Here is a 27,489-nt window from a genome sequence, read left to right as displayed (position 1 = left end):
AACTTTCTTGGGCCAAGGTGAACTTCAAGTCTTCCACTGGCTCTCCATTCACTTCCACAAATTCTCTGCCTATAAATGGAAGTCAGAAGGCACTAACTGTGTTTCTTTGAACCGCAGCCGTATGTTATCTGGGTCAGCATCAGGTGAGAGGGAGTCGCTGCTGTCATTTGACAGCTCGAAGCTGGCGCCAGGGGCTAGTTCATCCACTTCGTCATCAGGAGTCGAAGCAAGGGAGTCCAGCCCACTGCCAGGCCCTGCCTCCTGGGCTACACCTTTGAGCCGGGCCTCCCGTTCCCTGTCTGCCTGAATCGACTGGTAGATCAGCTGCGCTATCTCACTGTTGGTAGAGTCCCGCTCACGCCCAATCAGGAACCTGCACAGCAAAACCAGCAGGCACTTCAATGAAAAAACAGACCAGAGCTCGTTTGTGTGAATTCCATGCGTCAAACACCGCAGTATGACTGGCAAGTTACAAAGAAAAGAATGCTCATGTTCACAACGACCTAACTAAATAACAACACTTAGAACAAAAAAAGTATGCTTTCAATTGCTAAAAGGCTAAACAAGCTATGGACCACCCTGCAAGACTGTAGATAAGAGTCAATCAGCACAAAGAAGACCTGACCAGGAACCAACCACCTAAGTTTCATCATCACACGTGGTGCGCAACAGAAAACTAAGCTCACTCTACGCACCACGTTCTTGCCATATCTCATAGTGCTGTATAATATAAAATAGCCAATGTCTGTCCTAAGATAATTATATCATAACAAGATAGCGAGCAATGCAGAGTTAAAGAATATGCACTAAATAAAAAAGATTTGAGTGCAGTTAGGACAAAAAAAAAAAAGACATGAAAGAAACACGTATGAAATGAGATGTGGCTTTACTGTGTCGTGGACCACCACACTGGGCTCTATCACAGACATGGAAATAACGGCCAAAAGAATAAAACTACTCTGGCTCCAAAGGCTCCACTCATAATCAACAAAGTAGAATTCTTTAACAGCAACAACGCAGTACATGCCCTACAACAGTCGATTCCAGATACCACATAAATTCGTGAAAGGGCCGCACTTTTTTTTTTTCAAATTCGAGGGGAAATTTTCGAGGTGCGGCCCATACACGCGATGTGCAAAAAAAAATTTTTTCCTTAAAAAACACACCAATCAAGGAATGAGTGGCATTTATTCTGTGTTCTATCGTCACTCGCAGAGTCTTTAGACTACGAGCTGCTGCTGTGCTAAGGTGCATGCTCATCCCACAAGAAGTTGCGCAGCATGTCCGTTCTCAATGCGTAGCCTTTGTTCCGCACTTCCATCACATAGGGGAGCAGCTCTTATTCCAGTTCGGGAAATTGCACGGCTTGCCTCGGAAAGCATGCTTTTAGCAGCTTGTGTTCCTCAATGCATCCTTTTGATTGCACCATCATTGGACGCACTTCTCAGCCACGTCGAATTTCCTTCCCGCCGCACGCTTGCCATGTTCGAGAGCAAACTCCCAGCCGTCTAGCTGTTAAGGTGCTGGTTGCCCATCGTGCTAAAATTGCAACGCTCGGTGGCAGTACACAAGAGCCACAACTACGATGAACTAACACGCTACACACTAACACAACTCCCGTAGCCTTCGACAGCCACAAAAAGCTGGAGCTGGTGATACTGATGCCGATTGGATAGTGAGAGCTCGCAGCGGAGGAAAACGTTGACGACTGTGATGATGATGAACCGCGGCCTCGGGCACCATCTGTGGGTGGCGCCCTCTAAGATCCTGTGTGCATGCATTTTGAAGGCTATTCCTGCGTGGGTTGTAGAAAGTTTGGGTGCAACGTGAATTTTATTTTTTAATATTTCCTTCGAAAAAACAGGGTGCGGCCCTTACACACATTTATATGGTATATCAAAATTAGTGCCTATATTCAACAGTCACAGCATCCCTTTAAAATCCCATACAAAAGTATAGCACTATTGTTTGTGCTTACCGAACTCACTTCAGTGAAACATGCCAAATATATACCAGGTGTCCCAGTTAAATATAACCAAGCTTTTAAAAGATACGGGGTGTCCTAGCCGTCTGAAACCAAATGAGGGTTGTTTAGAGTCGCGTGACCTAGTCTGCAGTATTTTTTCATTCTTCAAGGTTGACTAATTAGTTAAGCTTAATTAACTAACTTTTTAATTATTGACATGAGGGACAAAGTGTCAAGGGAAAAGTTGTAGATCGCTTTGAGAAACAGCTTAGTGAGCATTTGCAGCAAAGTATTATTTACGTAAAGTAGTTTTTTTACCGGCCTTTAACCATAACCCGCACAATAAGAAAAAGCTTCCACATGACAACTGTGCCACTTCAACGTCCCAAGACAGGCCTTAACGAATAAAATCCATTTTTTTTCTGAAGTCCTCTCCTCGATGAAACTTTGGGTGCACATTGGGGCAGAGAAGTGAGCGAGCCGCTGGTCACGTGACAACTTTCTTTTAAGGCCAATAAATGAAGCTACGTAAATCGTAACTTGACGGAAACAGCACTACTAGCGGTTTTTCGAGGCGATCTAAAACTTTTACATTGACACTTTCTTCCTGAAGTTAATAATTTAAAAGTTAGCTAATTAAACTCAACTAATTAATTAACTTTGAAGAGCGAAAAAAATACTCAAGACTAGGCCACGCGACTATGAACAACCCTGAGTTGGTTTCACTGGACTAGGACACTTCACCTTTTTAAAAGTTTGGTTACATTTAGCTGGGACACCCGGTATAGTATATACAGAAAGCCGTGCCCCGCCCCTACAAGTAGAGCTCCTCTTAACTGCACTTATGCTATCACTTCTCGCGAGAACAGATCGGCTACGTGGCCCTAGACATCTCCTGCCAGCAGTAGCACTGTGAAATCACGTAACACGGCATGACAAGATTGTGGGGTGCGCTTGAGGGCAGCCTTGAGTCTTGTACGCATTTTCCATGCGGCAACGCTTTTATGCAAGAAAGCTGGCATTTGGCACACTGCTAGTCACGCGGTGAAGCTAATCCAGCTGGCCGAAGATTAGCGGCAGCTCTCACCAGGCATGCTCTGCTTGCTTTGCTGCCAAAGGCGTTGAGGAAACTAAGTGTACCTCCACTTTCATGAGATTATTCTATTCACAGTGCACTGTTAAGAGGATTAGACCTCTTATGATAAGAGGTGGCTAGTTCCAAAGTATTGTCCACTGAAGCTTCGATACAAAGAAAGCTAGGCCGGCGGGCGGAAGTACGCCGGCGGGTGACATGCTGCTGCACAAAGCACACCGCTAGCGTGGGTAAACCACATTATTGCTTACACGTTAGAGGTAAGCTTACCTATTGACATGTTTTATATGCCAAATAATCGACACACCGTATTGACATGTATTAATGCGACCACAAATATTATATGCTAGGGGGGAGAGTCAGACCTCACAAAAATAAAACAAAAAGGAAGAATTAGAATAATAACACGACCACTGTTTTGCAACAGCTGAAGCGCCAAGGGCTCATAAACACGGAGATGACACGTAAAAATACAGAAGAAATGGAAAAGACAATTTTATTTCAGAGGCAACACTTCAGAGAATGTGGGCGACATCATCGACCATAGCAAAGCCTCAGACATGTTAACGCACGCAGTCTCCCATGCAGCAGCAGCTGCCATCGCCGCCGTGTGTACTGCCCCTTGCCCCCCCAGTCGTGCGTCACTCATCCTTTTTTTCCTTTCCCACATGGCCCTTTCAGAGCGACCTCTTTCTCAATGGCCCACGGAGCTTTCTTTTCCTGTTCATAACCACCCTCTCCTTGCCTGTCCCCACCCAATAACGTGCCACGCAGCCCCTAGGTCTACGAAAAGTTGGCTTCCCCTAGCAGCTCCTGAGTCTAGTGGTGAAGATTGCTGTAGCTATCTTAAGAAGTGAGGAAAAATTCGTGTTATATTTATATCTTGGTTCTTAATATAACACGAGATGCATTCTGAAACCGACGAAGAGAGGAAAGAAACTCATGCTATAATAATGTAAGTACACTGTCTAACTCTTCCGTGATACCCTTTGAGTTCGATATACCGTGTTTACTCGCATAATCCTCGCACTTTTTTTCGCAGAAAATCGGTGCGAAGTTAGGGGGTGCGATAATTACGCGGGGAAAATTTTTGAACAATGCTTTGGAGTGCTGAAAGCAAATGTAAATAGGCTGTGAACCGGGGTTCTCAAGCCAGCTATTGTAAATTTAACCAAAACTTCAATTGCAAGCAGGACTTACGTTTGTAATAAAACCACAGAGACGACAAACACTAGCTGCAGAAACACTTTATTTGCGAAGGCTGGCCGCCCGCAACATCACCATCACTCAGAGTCCGCGGAGTCCACGTCGACATTGCCATCGCTATCGCTGGTCGCTGCTTCGTCGGCTTCCTCAGCTTCACCCTCTTCATCTTCGTCCCACACCAAGTGGTCTTCTGTCGCGTCCAGGGCGTTGGAAATGCCAGTTTTCTTGAAACTCTTCACGACCACGTCAGCGCCAATCATGCTCCATGCATCTGCTACCCAGCTGCACAGCAGCTCCACAGATGGCCTCTTTATCTTGCCACCCGGCGTAAGAGCGTGTTGGCCTTCGGCCATCCATTCTGCATACAGCCTCCGAACGTTATCTTTGAACGGCTTGTTCAAAGACACGTCCAGAGGCTGCAGCATCGATGTGAGGCCACCTGGTATTACTGCAATGTCCGTACGCAATTCCGTCAACTTCGCGCGAACAGAGTCCATGAGGTGACCGCGGAAGCTATCAAGAACGAGAAGCGACGGACAAAGAAGTGCTCCCGGTCGCCGTGCCCACACCGTCTTCAACCAGTCGATCATCAATTCTGCCGTCATCCAACCTTTCTCTTGCACCCGCACGTGTATTCCGGAGGGCAGCTTTCCTTTTGGCAGGGTTTTCCGCTAAAAAATCACATATGGTGGCAGCTTCCGCCCGTCCGCAGTCACGCCTAGCATGACCGTGCATCGTTGTTTTTCGGCACCAGTCGTCCTTATGTGCACAGACCGCGCACCTGTCTGCTCCACTGTAGTGCTGCTCGGCATATCAAAATTGAGGGGCGTTTGGTCCGCGTTTCCGATATGGGAGAGCAAGAAGTTTTTTTCCTGCCGAATTCGTATCACGAAGCGATGGAAGTCCACAATCTTGTCTTCATAGGCTGCAGGTAGCCGCTGGCAAAGCGTCGTCCGCCTCCTGAGCGAAAGTCCATTGCGCCGCATGAACCGCGTGGCCCACCCGTTACTTGCCCGGAAATCTTGCGCCGAGATGCCTTCTTTCCTTGCAATTATGCGCGTCTGGTTCCGCATCAGCTCTATTGACACGGCGCAACCATCCGCCTGTAGAGCCTTAATGTAGTCCAGGAGTGCAGTTTCAACCCCAGGAAACTTTCCCGTCTTCGGACCACGGAAGGCACGCCAAGTCTTGCTGGTTGCCTTGAGCTTGTCGTGCTGCCGTCTCCAGTAGCGGACACAAAACTCGTTGACTCCGAAGTGTCTGCTGGCAGCGCGGTTGCCGTGCTCCAAAGCGTACTCGACAGCTTTTAGCTTAAAGGCAGCGGTGTAGCTTGCGTATCGCCCCATGGCGAAGCGGCACCGAGAGCACGGTGACAAAAGTAGCGCGCACTGAGCGAGGCCTACGAAAGTCTTCGCAAAATGGCAGAACTATGCGCGGAACTCGGGAGAACGTGCAGCGGTACCAGCGGAACAAAACTGACGAAACACCTTCTCGCCTTCTCGCTCTCTTGAATGTTTTTATGTAGCCCAAAGATTCCGCTTTGCTTTGAAGTAATCATTTTCTTTCCTATCTGAGCTGTAGTTGTCTTAGGCTGTAGCTGGGTCATCCGCTCCTTTGTATCTGTTAGTCCTTTTATCATTAGTTTGGTAATGCTATATTTTGATAGTGCATGCACTTTTCCTTAGTTCTGTCGAGTGATGTTGGGGATGCGATGATTATGCGAGGAAAAAAAAAATTCCAATTTTCGATAGGCAATGTGGGGGGTGCGAGCATTATGCGAGTGCGAGCATTATGCGAGTAAATACGGTACATATTTCCAGGATCAACTGTATTTCCAAGGCATCTTTAACACAAATGCTGTAACAAATGTGGCATGCAGCAGTGCAGCACACTAGATCAGCCCAGTCCAAAGCAGAACAATAATACACTTGGGACAAATGGTTTCTGAAACTTGTCACAATTAGATCACCCTGGCCCATACGCAATGTGGTTGTGACACACAAAATGCAAAGCTTGCACAGTAATTTCAGAGTTTAAAAAATTTCAATCATGGCTCCCATAAGGGTTCTTCTTACAAATCCCAAACATACCATGGTTTCCAGAGCATTTACTTTTTGTTTAGCCATCATTTAGCACTATCAGCTTACAGAACTGCTGTGCATTCCTATCATGACAGTGAAAATGCATCAAAAATTCTGCAACATGCAGAATGGTTCAGTAATTTTTACGAGCTACACATATTCAACACAGCAAATAGCATACCAAAGCTGCTGAGCACATAGTATCCATGTTAATGTCCCTTTCATCAGCAACTAGCACTGGGTTTTAGTAGCACAGATTCGTCCCGATGCCTTAATTCTTAAGGCTGAAAAACGATTCCAGATTGCTATCAGGCTATCCTTGTCACAAAACACAGCTTGCCACGCAATTTATGAAGCAAAATAATTGGACTGCTAATAACCAACTGGCTTGTTTTTATACCGGATGTTTCAGCGAACACTTTCAAAAATTTTCAGAAATAGGCTTTTTAGGGTAAAAATATGGCTTTTGCGGCATAGTATTACCAGTGTTGGCGGTCACCAGAAAACAGGTGAATCGTCTTAGGTAGTAAGCCGGTGAAGTCATTTTTAATTAACTTTTTAACTAGTAGAGTTAGGCGTCTAGTTGTAATTAAGAGATTTGTAGCCAGTCGTTAGTAATAGCCATATCAGTTTTTAGAATTTTGAAAACGCAATTACCCTTGCCACTGTGGTTCGACAAAGTTTGGCTGCATCGTGCAAAAATACATGCGCTTTTGAAAGCATGCAGGAAAAGCAACCCCTCCAGTGCACGTAACTAGTCAAAAAAGCCAAATTTTGCCGAGCCACAGCGCCAAGGGTAATCGCGTTTTCTAATTTCTAAAAACTGATACGGCTACTATTACTAAAGACCGGCTACAGATCTCAACTGCAACCAGGCGCCTAACTCAGATAGTTCAAAAGTTAATTATTAGAAATTAGTTAACCAGCTTACTAGATAAGATGATTCACCGGTTTTCTGGTGTCCGCCAGACCTGGCAATACCATGCCGCAAAAGCCATAATTTTGCCCTAAAAAGCCTATTTTTGATAATTTTGAAAGTTTTCACTGAAACTCCCGGTATAAGGCACAAACAATTTAATCAGGAAAACAGATGCAATCAATAACATCCAAAATAACACCAAATTGTATTACTATGCGCGTTTTAAATAAACTTGAAACTTGAAATCTCTGGTAACAAATATGTCATGGAGATGGAGGACAAAAAGCATTCAAGTTTTAATCTGCGAAGACTAAAATTATCCAGAAACTGGCTGAATAATTTACTTTTACAAACCAACAACCTGCACATTAGAAAACTACGAAATGGATCCTCAAATTAGAAACATCACTCAAGTGAGCGAAGATAGTGAAAACCCACCGCACAAGACCAGATGTGTTTCGCAAAACTGAAGCAGCATAGGCTTGTGTGACACCAACCAGAGATTTTCCATCCACTTCAATTATCTGGTCATTGACACGAATTCTGTAAAACAAAAGTTGCGTATGGCAAATCTGCACACTAGACCACCCTGGTCACAAGGCAAAAAAATATAGTAGCAATCTCAAATTTTATTTCTCAACTTTGACAAAATAAGATTATCTTGGCTCTTAAACCATACAGTAGCAACATATACAATGCCAAACCTGTAGATTAAGTGCAATGATAGAAAATAAGTGATTAAAAATACAAACTGTATACAAGCGAATTTTTATTTAAAGAGCTTCACATGATGCAATGCCACCAACTTCAACTACAGTCAAAACTAAGCATACAACTAAGATGTTGGTTTACTTCAAGCAATCCCTTAGCTACGTACGCTACTAGTTGGTGTAGCAGTGGTCAAATGTTAAGGAGGGCGCCTGGTCTTGAAAAAATAAAAATTTTATTAATGCAGTCACAGTTGAGAAATCTTCAAGGAGCATGCATTTTTGTGTGCCGATTCTAAATATGTCATTTAATTTAATGTAAAACAATTCCTTCAGCACTCATGCATTGTTAAGCAAGTTTTTTGAAAAGAGCTTTCAAGAAAATTTTCTGCAGGAAACTACCTGAAATGTATGTTATGGGTTTTCTTGACATAAAGGAATGCAATACGGGTATTAAAGCTGCCACTTCAGACACAGGAATACAGTGAAAGCTCGTTAATTCGAACCTCGATAATTCGAATTTCGGATAATTCGAACTACACTCCTTGGTCCGGCCAAGCTCCATAGAGATCTGTGTATAAAAAAGCCCGTTAATGCGAAAGCGAGTTGCTTCCGCTACGGATAATTGAACTATGCGCCGCTGAGTCTGGGCGGCTTGGCACACAGCAAGAGGCCAAAAAAAAAAAAAAGCACCTCCGAATAATTAGAGGCTGCGCATGTCCTACACAGGGACAGAAGATGGAACTACATAAAACCGCGGAAGAGTGGGTAAATCTTAAATGGCGCCATCACCGGCACAGGGGCCGGGGCTCTCTCTCTTCCCGCGCAACCTCAACCTCCGGAACTCGCAACTAAGTACAGTTGAACCTCGATATAACGAAGTCCTACTTGCAGCCGAAAATTTCGTTACATCGCGAATTTCGTTACGTCGAGGTTCCCATGTTTCAGCTGTCAAAATAAAGTATAACTGGTTCAGGAACACTGCTTGTTGATGGGAACTTGTAAATCACTTATTGAGGAAATACACAAGAAAATCGAGTAATAGTATCGCTAACAAGGGCACCGGATGTTTTTTTCTACATCAGGAGCATGAGTGATAGCAAACACCGCGACGGCATCATTTTTCTCCGTGTGCACATAGCAAAAGAACGAGCGCAGCGCCTAGTACTGAAAGCCGCCACAAGATGTCGCTACTGGTATCATCATCATCAGCATTGAACATTTGCAGCCGGGGACGCATCAGAGAAAAATAAAGAAAAATGTTCGCATCGCTCACGCCGGCGCGGTGGGATTGTGCTCGCGGCGCGGTTATACTCCGACGTAGCGCGAGCGCGCGTGCGCGCGTGGCACGGCGACGTCACGTCCGCGAAACAGCGGCGCCCGATCGCCAGCGTGTTCGGCGGCTACCGGCGCGCTCTGACGCGGAATGCAGTTGGCTGCATTTCGCGCGGGCCGCGCCGAGAGCGCGCCGAACCCATGCAGCCGGCTGCATTTCGCGCGGGCCGCGCCGAGAGCGTGCCGAAGCCGCCCACCCAGAATGCACCGCGCGCGCCTCCCACGCCACGCCTCCCCTCTACCCCCTTCGCCACTCGCCTACGAGGACATCGCACGCAAAAAAAAAAAAAAAAACGAACGGACGCTGCAAGAAAATTCCGGTTTGCGCTTTCACGTTCAGAGTCTACAGCTCGCCAGTGGCATCATGGCGCGGCGCGTCTTCAAACTTCCATGCCGCGGGCTTTGTATGCGCACGACAGATGGCGCGGCGGTACGTTCTCGCACACTGCCGGCAAAATTGGCGCGTAAAAGGGCAAATACAAACTGCGTTTCGTCTCGGCTAAACTTTTAGCTCTCATTCGATTGTCAAGGTAGCTCCTGGCACATGCATGCGATGCGCAAGGACTTCGTTACATCGAAAGTGCGGAGCAAAATTACTTCGTTAAATCGCGAAAAAAAATACATGGTTTTCAATGGGGAAGTGATTGGGAAATGAAAAAAATGCGTTACATCGCGAATTTCGTTACATTGAGGTTCGTTACATCGAGGTTCGACTGTACTCGCTAATTTGAGCCCTGTTAATTCGGAAGTACGGATAAGTACTGTCTGCGCGGTCCCAGCCAACCTCTGTGAAGGCTATGACTTTGGAGGAGCGCTACAAATTACTACAAATTACGTGAGGAAAACTTCTTTTTTTCTTCGCGAGTGTCGACCATCCTTCCACGCATCAGTCGCCAACGCGGCCAGCCGCAATCATGATGCATGATGCGGGCTTTTAGCTTTAGCATGGTTCGCTGCAAAAAGCGTTCCCTCGTTCCCTCCTGTTGCAGGTTCCAATCATCGAGTGGCAGTAGACAGCCTCCGCACAAATCGCCAATGGCATGATAAGGCGTAACCGGACACGCTCTTGGCACTCTGCCAAAGTTGGCTTCCCCCCTTGCTAGAGCTAACGTCAAAAGCAAATACACTGATCTTATCACTGCGCAGCATCTTGGCGCGGCGCCGCCAAGAAATGCGTTGGGGGGAGGGTGCCAAACAAAGGGAAGCGTTAGCGACTGACGCTTTTTTTTTTCAGATTCTTAGGCAAAAATGGGGGGGTGGGTGGGTTCATTATGCGAGGGGGTGGGTTCTTAAGCGAGTATATATATACCGTGATGCAAATGGGTCTTGTCAGTTTTTTCACGGTCATTCGATATTTTGAACATCGGATAATTCGAACTTTTTTCCCGGTCCCGTGAAGTTCGAATTAACGAGCTTTTACTTACAAACTTTTCTTCACATTTGTGAAGTGACAACTTCATAACTCTTAATGCATTCCTTTATGTCAACAGAACCCATAACATACATTACAGCAAGTTTTCTGCAGAAAATTTTCTTGAAATTTTCTTTTCTCTTCATGAAAATCTTACATAACAATTACATAAGTACTCAAGGAATTGTTTTACCTGAAATTAAATGACATATTTAGAATAGGTAAGCAAAAATACACATTTCCTGAAGATTTCATAATTGTCACTACATTAATAAAATTTTGTTTTCAAGACCAGGCTCCCCACTTAACTGAAATTCAATAAACAAAAGACTGGGAACACAAGGCTTAAGCAATGATGGAACATAAGCAGGGATGGGCAAATATTTGAAACTTCGAATAGTTTTTGAATACTAGAGTTTATCCTCATTATAACGTATAACGAAGCTGAAGGGGCCCAGCATACAGAGCAGTTCACAATGTATGCTATGGGAATGGCATGTTTTTTTTGCATGTATTTCCTGTATCACACATAATGTGCAGGCAGATAACCGTATGCACAGCTGCCCAATTGCAGAGACAATAAAAGAACAGTCCTTCAGTACCTGTTGTCCTTGTATGCAGCCCCATTCTCTGTTATAGTCTTCACGAAAATGCCCAGTTTCTCTAGTCCAGCATCAGCCCCAACTCCCATGCCAATGATGCTGAGGCCCAGCCCTTCAGGCCCTGCACACAGAGGGAAGCAAAGCACAACTGCACTCCAAACGGCAAACTGGCACGTGTTACACAGCCCATTCATCATGTTTTGATCATAAGGTAACAACACTCGGCATAAGTGAAAAATGGAATAAAGTGACACAACCTACAGCGTATCTGCTGCATAAAAGCTCTCAATGCGACAGCGTTGTTCAGGCCAAAGTATACCAGAAGTGCACGTCATCTTTATATCAACAAAATATGAAAAGCACCGCTAAAAAATGCACACAATACAAAGATAAATTGAAGGGAATGCCAAGTCCAGCTAGATTGAGAGAACAGTGATCCAAGGTTGCAACTATGTAACTTTTGCAGACGTCTTATGGCATAGGCCAGATGGCGATCAGGAGCAAATGTTTTTGCTCCTGATCCGAATTGAAACTGAAGACCATGTTTCAATGGGTGATCTGAATTCAGATCCTGAGCTCTGATTAGACCATGACGCATATCTTGCTCCTTCGCGGATTCAAAGAGCTACTCCGGATTGCCGATTGGGATACGCCATTACTTGCACCGAAAAAAAGAAAAAAAATGCAGGAAAAAAACAATCAAGGAAAACATACCATCCAAACCGCTTAATTTAAAAAAATTTAGCTGTTGAATGAGGTACAAAGGCATTTATAAATAACTGCACTTCATAAAAATTGTAGATTACCATTTCTTGCCACAAGGCCTAGACAGCTTCTCTTCTAGTGCTTGCGGAATTCAGTTTGCATTTTTGTTGTCCTGAGCGCGCAAGAAACTTCGCAACACATCCAGTACACTGACAGCATAGGCGAAAGTAGCTAAAACGTCTCTTCCTTAGAGTTTTTGGATGCTTCGCCCCCTTGAACCAATGCAATACGGAGAAGCCGCTGTCGCAGCAGACTGCCATGGTGTTTGTTTTTCATGCTGCATCCCCAAGATCCCGCCTGCTCGCACGTCAGCACATCGTTGTAGTTATCAGATGCTTCGCCCCTTTGCCCTTGGGCACTGTGAAGGAGCCGCTGTGTTTGTCTTCATGTCGCGTCCCCGCAAGAACCCGCTCATATGTTGACGCATTTTTTGTGCATGTGTGCTTAGTCCCTTTGCACCTAGACATTGCAGACAAGCCACCACAGAGGGCGACTGCCACTGCGTTCCATCTTTTCACGCATCTCTCGATGTTTGGTCCACTTGACTGTTTGCACATGTGCAGTTGCACATATGGAGCTGGTCATTAATGTACTTTAAGACCAGACTCTGTCAAAATTTTAAGGGGGGATGTGGGGATCAGATCGCAAAAATCGCGAAAAAAGTCACTTTTTGAAAAGTACACTTTTTGGCATCTCCAACACTGTTTCTATGTTGTACTGAAATATTTCACCCAAATATAAACTTTAAGCGCTCCAAATAAATATATTTGTCGGCATCCACACATAGACAGTGTGTGTTAGCTTAGAACTTTCCGGCTTGTTTTCTCGAAAGTTTGTTTTATGCTTAACACCTTGCCCATGGAAAGCGTAGCACAGCCATGGGTGCATGGCTTTTTACCTCGTTTGTTTTGTTGTGATCGCTGAAATGTGGTCTGTGTCAAGACAGTCTCAGATTTACCATTTAGGCTCACATGTTTTTATTACACGGCAATTAGAGCATGATACATTAGAGACATAAAAGAAGGTGCATATTGGGCCCTTTAAAAAAAGAGCAGAGAAGTTTTAAAAAAAGATTAAGAGAGTCTTGACTTACACCACACTTCTTAGTAAATATTGAAAGCATTTACAGACCTGTAGCCTGTTTTTTTGTCATGCTAGGCTTTCCACGAGCAAGCAACATGGGGACAACATATAAACAGTGATAAGAGGGAACCTACTGAAGCTGTCATTGTGAAAGTTTATATCTGATTGTTTGATGCTGTTTTAAGCCAGTGTGCCAAATTTCATCACTCTAAGCCGAAAAATAGAAAAGTTGCCTTCGATCCCCTCATCCCCCCTTAAACACAGTAGCCTGTAATTGTTATCTGGGAATGTATTAACCGGAAGAATAGTTTAACTCTATTGGATATTTTCAATGACAGCAGTTATGAGCTTAAGAACCGGGAACGTATCAATAGGGTTTTAGTGCATATTTGATCATAATCGAAAGCTCGCTACAAGTTCACTGCTGACGGACAAACAGAAAATTGACATGCATATCAGTACTCAAAAGTATGGAGAAACCTGTTAGTTGGTGGAAACATTCTTATTTTTATCTACAAATTCACAAAACGGCAATTTCAGCTCCTTGGACATGATGCACGAGTTCCACAGCTGCAGGCTAGGTGGTCAATTAAAAAAAAAAATCAATCGCCACCACTGCTTGAATCCACTGAAATTTTTCTGCTTTTCGAGGATTACAGAATGCATACAAAAGACATTCAGTGATATTCCCAGTATGCAGCAGCATGCGACAATGTTACTCTAAGGAATCACCAAAAGCCTATTCCCAGACTGCTGCCAACAATGCCACCACTGTCACCACTGCCACCACTTTCATAGAATTTAACTCTCCCCTTATATAATCAAGTGAGCCAACTAATAAAACCATTCAATTCCACATTTTCTAAGAAAAAAAACAAAAGCTGAGAGAACAAGATATCTACTCTAACCAGCACACACAAATGAAGTCCTGTAGTCTATAACTGTATAATTATACCAAGGTTTTCAACACCAAGAGTCAAAGTTGCATCAGTAATTCTGTATCTAAAGTGCACTAAACATGAACCAAGAAAAAAAAAACAGAATGTACCTTTCACAAGTTCAACAGGGAATACATCCATCTTTTCAATTCTCTTTTCAAGTTCATACTCTGCTGATGCCGAAACTGGGTCCACTTCATCATTGCGTCGATCGTAATCATCAACTGAGTGTGTGCTGAATACCTGAAAACAATGTGTAGAAAAAGCAAATATCACTAATACCACACATGGAGAAACAAGTTTCAAAGTGGCCTCTCTGAGCTTGTATTGAAACTACATTATTTGTCAGATCACGAGGGCTCAGTTTGCAACACTATTTCAATATCAATGAACTAGATCAACACTGTTCATTCTTGCCACATCAGTGCCATATTAAAGTTTCATGAAGGGAAATAACATGCACAACTGCTGCGAACACACTGTGCACTGCCACTTAAGCTTCAGTTACTTTTACAATGTTACTTCTTCAATTGTAGAATACATAGGCTGCATCACAAAAGGCTATCTGGGTTTTCATCCGCAACAGATAATCTAGCATAAGTTTACAAGCTCTGAACACTAAATTCTTAGAAACCATGCTGCACCAATCAAATGCAAAGTCTAAAGCAAACAGTAAAACAACCAAGCTTGTAACAACAGTGGTAAAGATGCTACAACAGAGCAAGTGCGTGACCCAAACACTAATTTAAAGAAAAGGTTGGTTGAGTGCTGATTCACACAAAGTGCATCAACATGCAATAAACCTTTTCAAGTGCATGTACACGACAACAAACAAGTTACGTCCCTTACTCAATATTTGCCAGTGTACCCCTCAAGCAAGCAAACTCTCAGCTCACTGGAATTCTGTGCAGGCATGCAAAAGAGAAGGCGTGACTTAAGTAGACTAGGTATGAGAGCGACAAAAGGGCAGCGGTAAGGGAAGCAAACGTAAAATGAATTAGAAACTGGACGCTCAGGCAGATGCTGGGTTGGCACTGTAGCGACTCCCGGTCTAGAAATTTATATGTAAGAATGGTTTTTGCTCGCCACACTGAGGAAATTCTCTTGCTACAAGGTGAACAAGTTGATCAAGTCACTTCATTGCAATGAATCTGTAGCATTGTTTGCCACTGCCATATTTCATCCGATGTTCCCCCCATACTATTGTTTTGTGACCATCTCATCACCTTTACTAATTCCAGGTAATTTTAATAAAACCGCAGACTATGAAAAAAAAAAGAAAAGCTTCGTATTTTATCCCACCTGCCGCACATATCTGAAAATGAGGTGCCTTGGACACACAAACCACATTTCTGCATAAATTTCAGCCACTGGTTTACAGATTCTCAAGACCCCCTGTTGCCCAGGCGATGAAAAAAAGAATAAGGTCAGCACAGTAATTTGCATGCAAAGGGAAGAGAGGTTAAAATAAATCTTTGTCTCACTTGCGCAAAAAGAGGAACATCACAATACACGAAAGGACCAACCCTCACACATTTTCACAATTCTAGAGGAGCATAGCCACTCCTGTGGGCATCACCTTTTTTTTTGGTGATGCCCACAGATTACCGTGGTGCACACAGAAAGCACATAAGTACAGTGTTCAGTGCTACAGACTGGCAGTGGTGAGCAGCAGAATGGTGTGTACATGCCAGAAAGCATGAAATTAATATCACTGCAAGCATGCTCCATGCGCTCACAAAGTCCCGCAAACATGTTCTGACTGTTCTCTGTCTAGAATTAAGAAGTGCATGTGTTAAACTGACTTTAATATCATAAACCCTAAAAACTTCATTTTACTGAACTCAAAAAATGATTTAAGGGGGGACACTGGTCTTGAAAAACAAATTTTTATTAATGAAGTCACAGTTACGAAATCTTCAGGGCTTATGTAATTTTGTGTGCTGATTCTAAATATGTCATTTAATTTCATGTAAAACAATTCCTTGAGCATTTATGCACTTTTTATGCTAGTATTTTGCGGAGAGTTTTGAAGAAAATTTGCTGCAGGAAACTCGCTGAAATGTATGCCATTGGGTTCTCTTGACACCAAGGAATACAATAAGGGTGAAATTGTCTTCCTGCCTATCATAGAACTTAAGTTATAGAGTTTTGAAGTTGTCGCTTGAGAAATGAGAAGGAAAATGTGTATTCCTGTGTGTGAAGTGGCAGCTTCAGTACCCTATTACTCAAGTTCTGTGAGAGCCAGGATGATAATTTTACCCTTATTGTATTTCTTGGTGTCAAGAGAACCCAATGGCATACATTTCAGCGAGTCTCCTGCAGCAAATTTTCTTCAAAACACTCCGCAAAATACTTGCATAAAAAGTGTGTAAGTGCTCAAGGAATTGTTTTACATGAAATTAAATGACATATCTAGAATCAGCACACAAAAATACATGTGCCCTGAAAATTTCATAACTATTTCTAAATTAATAAAATTTTCTTTTCAAGACCAGTGTCCCCCCTTAATTAGGAAAAATATGTCAACTCCAATACATCTGTACAAGCACTTTTAACATCATGGTTTATGGCTTTATGGGGGTTTAACGTCCCAAGGCGACTCAGGCTATGAGGAACACCGTAGTGAAGGGCTCCGGAAATTTTTACCACCTGGGGTTCTTTGATGTGCACTGACAACACGTAGTACACAGGCCTCTGGCCCTTCGCCTCCATCGAAATGCGACCGTTGTGGCAGGGATCGAACCCGCATCTTTCGGGTTGGCAGCCGAGCGCCATAAACACTCAGCCACTGCAGCAGCTCTTATACATCACGACTTTACTACCTCATATTAGAATAAACAAGGATAAGTTCAAGCTTATGTGCACGCAAAAATGCTTTCATTAAAGAAAAAAATAAAATCAAGATGCACATTATCTGTCATCAGCTGGCAGAAGTTAAAAAGTTCAGTTCAGTAGAAATAACAGACTTCCAACAAAACCTGTTTAAGCACTCGACTAGTCCACCAAAAATTTTGAGGGGTAAATTTTACTACAGACCGCCACTGCTCGGCCGCTACCTTTATGGGTTCTGTGCTGAACTTGACACGTGCGGAGCGTGGCTGGAAGGGAGCTTGAAACGGTTCCTCTTCGTCATCGCTCGCTAGGCCAGGCCGTTCGGTGAAGAAGTGGCCATCTGGCAGCACATGATAGGAGACACCTTCTTCCTCCACCACCACCACGCTCGGTGGCCGGCTCTCCTCCTCAGCCACAGTTGGCGATGGTGTGCGGAGGACAAGCAGCCGCCGCACCTCCTGGGCCTCTTCGTCACTCAAAATCTCCTGCTGCCGACTGAAATGGACACGCCAGGTGTACTCACGCTGCAGACACAACTCAAACTGCCTGTTCAAGCTTTCACAAGGCCTTATCATTGCTGCTTGTGGCAACTACATGCTCCAAGCCCACTTCTTCCAACCTAGAACTAGTTTCTGATGCCGGTTTCTTTTGGGTACTCCCTCGTATAACAAAAATGTTGTTTGTAATCAGTGCAAAGTAGAGAACCACAAAGTCAGTTGAATCGGAGGGAGCAACAAGAGACTACCTGATTGTTTTCACAAAGTTAGTATCTGTCACTGTGACAGCGTGCAAGTGCTGTAATTCGCAATGTGTAGAATTTCGTTTTGTACCTTACCGCGTTTTGGTCCTACCCCCTCAATGATGGCTCGAGATGCAGGAGTGATATGAAGTGTAGTGATATGCCTCTGCGCATGCACTACTCACAAAGCTTCTACAGCACTGCACACTAGAAGTGAGAGAACAGTTCTCGGGAGATTCTTAGAGTGCATGCATCAACACGGACACTTATGAACAGCATCTCCCTCCACAGACAGCCCTGAACAACTGTCCTTACCACAACCGCATCTGCATGACCAGCCCGGCATTTCTTTTCCTTACCTGGAGCTAAGTAGTTTGTCCGCTTCCTCCTGCGTCATAAACTCCACACCACTGCCATCTACTTGGGCATCCAAATTGATATCTCCAAATGGATCCCCCTGCAAGAACCGTTACAAAAAATAAAATAAAAAAATGCACAAAACACACATACATTGCAAGCATTTGCTATTCAAAACTTGCACATGCCTGATGCAACTCACTAGATCTCACGTTACAGAAGAACAAGCAAATATGCACACAGTCATCTTCACACTAGTGTTTAAACTTACTTTATGCGTCTGCAACTTACTTTGTATGAGCGTGAATTTATGACTGCTTCAACGTTGAATAATTCATGCTCTCGTGTCTCAAGTTCAGCCAAGGTTTCACCGGCAGCATGCTTTAAGCCACTATTGTTGCTGTTGCTGTACTTGTCATGGCAGACATTATCCTGAAACATAAAAAAGAAAGAAACCTGATGAGTATACATAAAAACAGAACAGATGCAAGCTTCAATACAGAGAAGTCACAAGGAAAATGCTAAAAGCAGACAAAAATAATCTTCAGCATGCTTGTGCTGTAATCATATCCAGTCACGTCACAATCAGAGCAGGCAGGCCTTCATAAAGATATGTACGCCCACAAAGACACTTCTACTTATATTCCATGGCCAATGACTTGAGCGGACATGGTCATACCAAATGCAGATTTTGACCAGACAAGCCACAGCAGTTCAGTACCTGTTGTAGAAGCATAGTTGACCTTCCTGATGCAGCTGCTAGTGTGTAAAGAAGCACACTGTTCGAGGGAGGCTCACTGATTCCATTATGGCCAACATAGTCTTGCTGAGGCCAATGAGGTACCTCTTCCATTTCAACTGGCGGACCTAAAAAGCAAGCAAAAAAAAAAACATCTTATAACACAGAAATCAAACCATTTGTAAAAAGAAGTCAACCAAAAGTGATCTTTTGCAATAAAAGTGAACCACCCTAGAGATCCAAACACAGCACAAAAATTTTCAAGCATAGTGAACATCTGATTCGTCTGCTAAGAACAGTACTGTCAGCAACAGACGTCTCTAGAACACAATGAAACGTGATCAATGCACATAGGCTGCTTGTCTGGTAATGATCACTTTATCTCAGTACTGCGCAGTCAAACCTGCACCTCCACAAACGTGGTCTTGAGCACCTGGCTAATATTAGAGATATCAGTAACTTTAGCTGTAGTTCACACGCCCTGGAAACTTCTGTCCGTGATAGTATATTTGGTGAGAAAGTAAAAGCACATTTGTGCTAACAGTTCATGACCATTCTTTTTGATACGCTCGATACTGGCCACCCTGGGGCATCAAAAAGAGGTCAAAGCAGTACTGAGATCTGAGTAAAGCAGTTTCTGAACCAAACACCTTGAATTGAAATTCACATATTTTTTACATGCAGTATTCCATATGGTACAAGACATGAAATGAAAAAGGTGACTTCTAATTTTTATTGCCTGGGGTTAATGTAAACTCCAGTACATACGGCTTAAGTACACAGTACATGGGTCAGTTACCTAAACCCCATGGGCTTAACTAAGCACACGGGGCTTGGTTAAAATGTTAGCCCAGAGTTGTTCTGCATTTCGCATAAAAAAAATAAAATAGTCCTTAAAATAAAAATGGGCTTGGGCTCTTAATTATATTTGGTGAGAAAGTAAAAGCACATTTGTGCTAACAGTTCATGACCATTCTTTTTGATACGCTCGATACTGGCCACCCTGGGGCATCAAAAAGAGGTCAAAGCAGTACTGAGATCTGAGTAAAGCAGTTTCTGAACCAAACACCTTGAATTGAAATTCACATATTTTTTACATGCAGTATTCCATATGGTACAAGACATGAAATGAAAAAGGTGACTTCTAATTTTTATTGCCTGGGGTTAATGTAAACTCCAGTACATACGGCTTAAGTACACCAGTCATGTACCAGTCATGTAAAAGGCATTGGTTAAATCTGAGGAAAATTTTGTTTGCTTTCGCCTCATAGTTCCTGAGAAAAAGGTACAGGCTGTTTCACACTTGGAGGGAAACTGGGAACGCGTGACCTCCGCGCATCGAGAACTGCTGCTGCCGAGAGCTGGCGAGAATGGGTGACGCCAGGAGTATTCGCGAAATGAGCAGACAACTGCGCTTATTGCGCATGCGCCTTTGCCGCCGTTTCTCCCTGGCTGCTGGCGGCAGCGGTTCTGGAAGCGCAGCGGTCACGCGTTTACAGTTTCCCTCTGAGTGTGAAACAGCCTGTGTGTGTGAAACAGTTTCAGCCTGTGTACATGAACTTCCAAAAATGCTGTTTTGAGAAACATGCAGATGAAGCATTGAAAACTCGCATCTTTCTGCTCAACGCGACCTCGGAAAAGGATGAAAAAAGCGTTTCTAGCCGAGTGTAATATATTTTTTGAAAGCTTAAAACGTGTTATGCTGGAAGGTTACCGAACCTAAAAATCAAAAACAAAGTGAGGTGAGATAAAAGCAGATAAAACCTCCAAAAACTTCCACCTTTCCGCAAGAGATGACCACATAAAAAGGATTAAGAAAGCACCTCTAAAGTCGCAAATACCCAAGTGCAATACATTTTCTGAGAGCTAAAGAAATGCTCTATCAGCAAAATGCAAAATCTAAAAATTGATTGAAATTTTTTTTTTTGACAAAACAAAAAGTCTCATCCCACCTTAAAAAAACAATATTTCTGCAAATGCCAGCCTGTTAATTTGCATTATTAGAAAATGGTACAATAGCCACAAAAGTTAGCAGCATGCAAGAGTGTGGGTGAAATGACTGAAAGTATGAGGGGAAGCACAGATTCAATCTGCTGCTGTCAATACCAGGCAAGTGGGTTGCGAGGAAGCACTGCACTAAATTTGTTCCCGAACACGCACACCACACCTTATATACTTTTTGCCACTGCCTGTGCAAACCTGTAGTGCACAGCAAGCACCAGGTACTGATCACAAGCATTAAGACACTATCACCAGGCTGGAGTTATTCACATTATTATTTCGGGATATATTACTCATGAGCAGCAAAACATATTTCCCCATTTAATGTAATCTTTGCTAAAATAGTAAATGCAACACTGCAGTAAGCACACAGCACCTACAAACAGGAAGTAGCATAGATATCAAAACACTGATAGCACATAAAAAATTAATCATCGTGCATTAGCTCATTCCTGCAGCCCTTCAAATGTTCCACAACAGAAGGGCAGCAGCAATGAAACTAAAGCATACAAAATAAAGTGCATAATGTTTTTGTTGCATACCAAAACCACATCGGCAATAATTTAAGAAGTACGTAAATCAATAAATCAAATAACGTGCCGAAGTTTCTAGTGCTACCCCCAAATAAGGCACTAACTTTTGAGCTAAACAGTTTTCCAGAACATAACACACTGGTTACTACGAAAGAACTTATATTTGGCTAAAGGTTTATTTCTTTTTGGTTTCTGCAAAAGGAAGTCCTACACATACAAAGCTGTCCTATTTTGGCTGCTTTTGCGCTGCATGCAAGAATGCTATGCAAAACAGAAAAGGCTAATGAAATACTTACAGGAGTCGTGCTTGGAAGATGCATGGTGAAGCACCGGAGGTTTCGAAGGCAAGGGTGGCTTGCTGTTGTTAACTCGAGCATACATACTGCCTAGCGGCTGTTTGGCACTGTCAGTTCCTTCTGAAGGTCCCCAGCTCTTATCGCCTTCTGTAGTTTCACCGGGGTCAGGACAGAGTGGGCTATCATCTTTTAAGTGCAATGTGCTATGCTCCAGCTGTGGTTTGTTTGAGCCTGTGGGCACAGAGTTTTTTGGCGGAATTGCATCCAATCGCTCATTTGCATTGTCTGCATTACGAGATTCCCCAGCCCCCGAGTCCAATGAACAACTAGAACTACTTTGAGCAGACGACAGAGCAGGATGTGTTTCTTCAGCCACAGGCAGACCATGCGGAGGAAGGATCGGAGGCTCCAGTGGCAGCGAGCTGGCTTCTTCTGGTGGCCGAGGCAACTCCCCCTGCAAGAGGCCATCCTCTGATGACCGCCTCAATGATTCTACCCGTGGTGGTGCAGAGGGCTTCTTGTGCTGTGGCACCTTGACAGGAGGCTCCACTTCAGAGGCTGCCGCATCTTTTCCCGCACACATCCCTGGCAGCTCTGGTCTTGTAACACCATTGGAGATGGCAGAACTGGGCCCATTCCTGGCAGGGTCAACGAGTGCCTCAGTGCTGCCTTTGGCACTGTGCTGGGAGTCCCCATTAACAAGGCTCTGGGCGCTCTCATCGGCTGACCCCTCTTCGCTCCATTTGGGGAAGGACGTGGCAGGAGTGGCCGAGGATGGGGAGCTGGCTGGTGAGCTAGCCACACTTCCTCTGCGCCCTGACACAGGTTGGGGCTTTTTGGATGCCTCCTGCAATCGCTCAAACATGGCGCGCGCATTGTAAAACCGTGCAACATGACTGTCACTCCGTGTTAATGTTGGCGGCCCCGACGGTCTTGCTGCGTCGGCTGTGTTAGGCTCCAGGGGAGACATGCGCGCGAGCGATTCATTGGAGGCAGTTTTGCAATCATCACGAGCTTGAAACATGTTGGCAATTGAGCTAACCTTAGAGCCTGTCTTGGTGCCTGTTGGTGCCACACGTCGCCGCTCAGCCCCATCTTGTGTCTGGTTCGTTCGTGACTCAAACGTTGACCGCAGACTTGAGATAAAGGGCTTTGCTGGAGACGTAGGAGATGATGACGTAGGAGGCGGTTCATCAAGCCATCCCGTACGGGAACGGGATGCGGCCAGAACTTCAGAGCGCCGGACTTCAGCCATGCTGCAGCCAAGGGAGGGTGGCACCAGTGAAGTAGATGGCTCTCTCAGCCATCACGTACCCTGCAATAGCCACAGGCAGTGGTACTTTTAGGCAAGGTAAACACAAAAGAACACACCTCAGAGCATGAAACAAAAGGAACAGAGTTAAAATGAAAGTAGATTTCCGCAACAGATGCAAATAGACGCTCACTACACGTACAACAAAGGCCTTGTCCACTATGTGCTCACAGCATCAGGAGAACCACAGTAAAAAGAGGGTATGCCAAGAATGACTTTAAATGGTGCCTATTTTCTGGCAACAACTACATGGAAAACTGCTAAGGACACAAATGTATAGCTTGGTAGCACCTGATATCAAATTTCACAATGCTCTTGTTAATTCAACCCATTTGAGACATGCAACATAAGTTTAAATTACCCAAAGTTCAACTTCACAGTGTATTTGAAATATTACCTGTAAAAAACTCTAACATAAATTCCACCATGTGATGCAGCTCTGCAATCACATTTTAAGGTACATAGTGCACAAACGATCCCGCAATACCGGCACGCAACACAAAATCTGGATGCCACTGTCTCTACCTGTGGAGATTAACTGTGCGAGTCAATGTGTCACCTTGATTTCCAGGAAGGTTTTAGATCCAGGAAATGCATGCACATACAACCGGGCATTTTTGTTCAGTTGTTTGTGTATGAACTGGGCATGCTCTGAGCACGCCCAGTTCAAACAGACTGTTCCTGTCAATGTACGCTCCACAACTTGAACAAAGTTTTCTTGGAAGTGCCTTCAACACAGCAAGGAACATCTCTAAGCCGCTCTGCTAATGCACACCTCTCATCCTTGAGCTCCACTGGTTGAAAACAAACGGCCTGCTTCCGTTGAGCACGTGCAGTCCATGCTGAAAACAGGCACAAGCAACGAATGGCCGCACCTGTCAAGCACAAGCACACACTTTCTACTGCACAGAGGCAGTTGGTGCCTCATGGAACCGGATCGTGTCTGTGTTCTCTACGTGCATTTGTTTTCAACCAGTTATCTGGGTAGCAGACAATTTTCACACACTCCCCAGAGAGTATCACATCTTGTGAAAAAGGCAGATTTACCCACCTGCAATTCTCTCTAGTTTGAATCATACAATATTTCACATTTTAAGTTCAAATGGCCAGCTTTAAAATGACCAAATTACTGAAAGTCCACTGTATTGGACTTTCTGGAAGGCCAAGGTAAAACGTCAGTACTAAATAGTGGTTTTGGTTTATGGGGTTTAACGTCCCAAAGCGACTGAGGCTATGAGAGACGCCGTAGTGAAGGGCTCCGGAAATTTCGACCACCTGGGGTTCTTTAACGTGCACTGACATCGCATGGTACACGGGCGTCTGGAATTTCTCCACCAAAGAAATTCAACCGCCGCTGCCGGGATCGAACCTGCATCTTTCGGGTCAGCAGCCGAGCACCATAACCACTGAGCCACCGCGGCGGCGTCAGTACTAAATAGTATGACAAAAAAATTATTGCTGCTACAGAGAGACAACATCCAATAGCTATCACGAACACTATGCAGAAGTGGGCGGCATATTCATAAGGAACAAAACTCTGTGAAGAAACTGCAGACTGTTCAGTGCACTTTTAGGAAAGGTGCACGCCAATACACTCAGTAAGGTTCAGCACAATCACCTAGAGAAAGGCTTACAGCCCACTGCTAGCAAAAAGGTTAGAAAAATGGAAACATACAATTTTCAACTACTAAACTAAAAGCAGAAAGAAGAGTCGCACATATGAAAAACTACTCGTAAGAGATACTGCTTTGTATTCATCTGCACAAATACAACAGCAAGACAAATGACAAACACAACCAAGGGAAAGCTTTCCTTTTCTTCTATGACTTTGACCATACTAACATGACACAAAAATAGTTGTTTGGCCTGACATTTTTTCTCGCATGCAGGATGCAGGCTATAGCTTTAATTCACATAAGCTTTCATTCTCTCAGAGCATGCTGCTACTTTTTTCAGGACCAATATCAGGACATCAAAAAGTTCAGGCCAGGTCATCTGTGGCAGAATATATGAAAGGAAATGTGGAGTAAAGTGCCATGGCTATGTTTATTTATTTATTTATTTATTTATTTATTGAAAGTACATACAGCGCCCATGAGGCATTATTGTAGGGGGGATATTACTATATACAATAACACATGCAAAGAAGACATTGGAAAACATGTCAGCAAGGATAACACAGCATATTAAAAGAAGGCTAAATGAGTTTACAAGTAGTATGAGTGATAGCACAGCGCTGGTAAACGCACGAGACCTGGAAAAAAATACATCACATTATCGCTTCAACAGCACTTTCGAAATCAGGTGCACAAACCACATCATTCGGAAGCTTATTCCAGTCCAGGATTGTGTTAGGGAACAACGAATACTTAAATATATTAATGCGGTATTGATAACTATTAATCTTTTTCGTGTTATACAGTCTGTGTTTTTAAAAGCTTCAAATTAGCACTTGAGTCCTAGACATCAGAATACCCTTTTGGCATTTCATATGAAAGCTCAACCAACTTAGCTCTAAACATAAATAACGCCAGCAGCTGTACAAGCCAATGACTTTACGATCGTCGCGGAAAATCGATTACATCGTACGTCACTCGAACAACTGAAAAACCCAGCAGCAGCCCCTAAGATAATGAGAGCACGGAGATACTCAGACACCTAAGGACCAAAACCCGAAGTTTTGTATGCGCGTGACACTAAAATACAGCCGCTATCAGAAATAAAATGCATAAGCGTAAAGTTCAATGACGGGTTCAATGAACACAGTACACCCTCGGAAGCACGAACACCAAACAATTCCGCAACGTGAAAATATCGCAAGCGAGTAGTGCTGCAGGAAGCAGCTATGTGAAAAATATGCCCCATTTTACCGCGGAAACAACAGCGCGAGCTAGAGAATAAAAAAAAAAACGAAAAACTCATACGTTTTTCCCCTGTCAAAACAAACCAGCCGATTCTGAAACTGCCCTCGGAGCAGAACCACGCATGCCGACCACGGGCCCAGCAGACATATCGCGCCGGTATTCCTCGATTTTCACAGAATAACATTAAGCAAAGCATGAGGACGAAGAAAGGGCCCGGCACACTCAACAGTTTCAAAGATATGAGCACGCAAGTGTACGGTTCAAGGTTGCTTGAAACCCACGCGACAGGCTGCGGTTAAACGCTAAATGCACGACAACGCGATCACTCGCACCACACACGACGCCAGCCTTATATTCTCGCCGGAACTAAAATAGAATGCACGTAACGGTGCTGCAGCACAGCCCGTTGGTCCTACCGTAAAGTTGCTGGAGTTCGCTCCGTAGACTTTGCTCGAAAGCGTGACCGGGAAGGCCAGCGCATAAATAATCCTGCTGATGAGATAAGAAGCATAAAAAGAAACTGCCCTCATAAACCCAGCAGCAGCAGCAGCTGAGTCATGGATATTCGTTTAAAAATCAAGCGAGCAAAGCGAAGCAAATTACCGCTGCGCTCCTTAATGCGATGTAGTAACCAAAATAAACATCGGTCTGAAAGAAGGCTGCACACCGACGATCGCGAAAAACTACCCAAGTATCCAGTGGGCGTCTGCAGTCTATTGGCAGCGTGGTTACGCTAAAAACTTGCAACATCAGGCAGGAGTCACCTAACAACACAGAGCACTGGCGCAACACGAACAGTTGGTTTAACGATTGCTCTGCTAGCAACTGCAGATGCCTCCTCCCCCGGCACACTTCTTTGTCGTTGACACACAGCTTCCGGACGTGCCGCGTCCGTGCGTTGATAAGCAAACGGTTACGCATCGGCACACAACAATTAAGACCGTAAGTTACACCCCACTAACTCATCTCAATGCTTCAAAAAGAGGGAGCGAATAAAATCATGTACCATTTAGCCGTCGCTTGCAAAATGAGAGCCCGCCGATAACGCACGGCGCTGGCCCGCCGCCATGTTTTGGAGCGTTTAAGACGAAGGCGAGGAGGAAAAAGCAAGGGAAGCGCAGCAAGGGTCTTCGCCCTCCAGCGGCAGAAATCGAAAGCACTGTTGACCTGTGTAGGAGTCACGGGAGCCCCAAAGGCTCCAAACCATGTGCGACAATACACAAAAACAAAGGAGCAACGTCGGCAGCAGCGCGACTCGACGAGCGCTTAGCGCTCTGGCGACTGCCGCACTGTTGAGCCACAAGGAGAAAAGGGGGGACGAAAAGAAACGGGATCGCTATCGGCAGATCTTCAGAGGAGAGCCTTACAACGAACAGGAACAATGGCGCGGCCTTAGACGTGACTATTCACGTGACGTTTGTTTCCTTTTATATATTTTTTTCGCCTGCGCTAGGCAAGTTTCAATTCGATGTCAAAGCTTTCGGGCGTTTACTACTGTAAACGCACTCAGTGAGCAAGCCACCGCTAGTGCATTTCAACATGCAAACTCGAAAAAAAAAATAGCTTTCGTTTCCTGCCGCTTACATAACCGGTGAAAATTTAACAAGAACAGTCGGGGACAAAATTTTACGGATTAAGGGTGCGCAACAAAAAATGTGTTTATGGGCGATCATTTAAACCATTTGTTTGAAAAGCCCGGAAACATGA

At 44.2% G+C, this 27,489-nt stretch overlaps 1 protein-coding gene across 3 annotated transcripts in view; it reads right to left on the bottom strand.

Annotated features, from left to right (window-relative positions):
- Positions 1-27,131, bottom strand: part of Spn (protein phosphatase 1 regulatory subunit spinophilin) — a 68,124-nt gene extending 40,993 nt beyond the window's left edge. The window contains exons 1-11 of one of the 3 annotated variants that reach the window (XM_089579136.1): positions 26,789-27,131; positions 26,199-26,274; positions 21,607-22,921; positions 18,759-18,904; positions 18,329-18,469; positions 18,040-18,137; positions 17,166-17,436; positions 14,217-14,349; positions 11,321-11,441; positions 7,704-7,808; positions 98-373 (exon numbers count right to left, since the gene is read on the bottom strand). In XM_089579136.1, the coding sequence (XP_089435262.1) occupies positions 98-373; positions 7,704-7,808; positions 11,321-11,441; positions 14,217-14,349; positions 17,166-17,436; positions 18,040-18,137; positions 18,329-18,469; positions 18,759-18,904; positions 21,607-22,861 (2,546 nt within the window). In that variant the 5' untranslated portion in view covers positions 22,862-22,921; positions 26,199-26,274; positions 26,789-27,131. The remainder of the gene's footprint in view (positions 1-97; positions 374-7,703; positions 7,809-11,320; positions 11,442-14,216; positions 14,350-17,165; positions 17,437-18,039; positions 18,138-18,328; positions 18,470-18,758; positions 18,905-21,606; positions 22,922-26,198; positions 26,275-26,788) is intronic. The other 2 variants (XM_089579137.1, XM_089579135.1) reach the window with 2 other exon arrangements.
- Positions 27,132-27,489: the final 358 nt, after the last annotated feature.

This window comes from Amblyomma mixtum, chromosome 3 (genome assembly GCF_055824585.1).
Source record: "Amblyomma mixtum isolate Tamu chromosome 3, ASM5582458v1, whole genome shotgun sequence".
NCBI classification, from domain to species: Eukaryota; Metazoa; Arthropoda; class Arachnida; order Ixodida; family Ixodidae; genus Amblyomma; species Amblyomma mixtum.
Note: the sequence above shows the minus strand (reverse complement) of the source record. Positions and strands in the feature narration are given on the sequence as shown.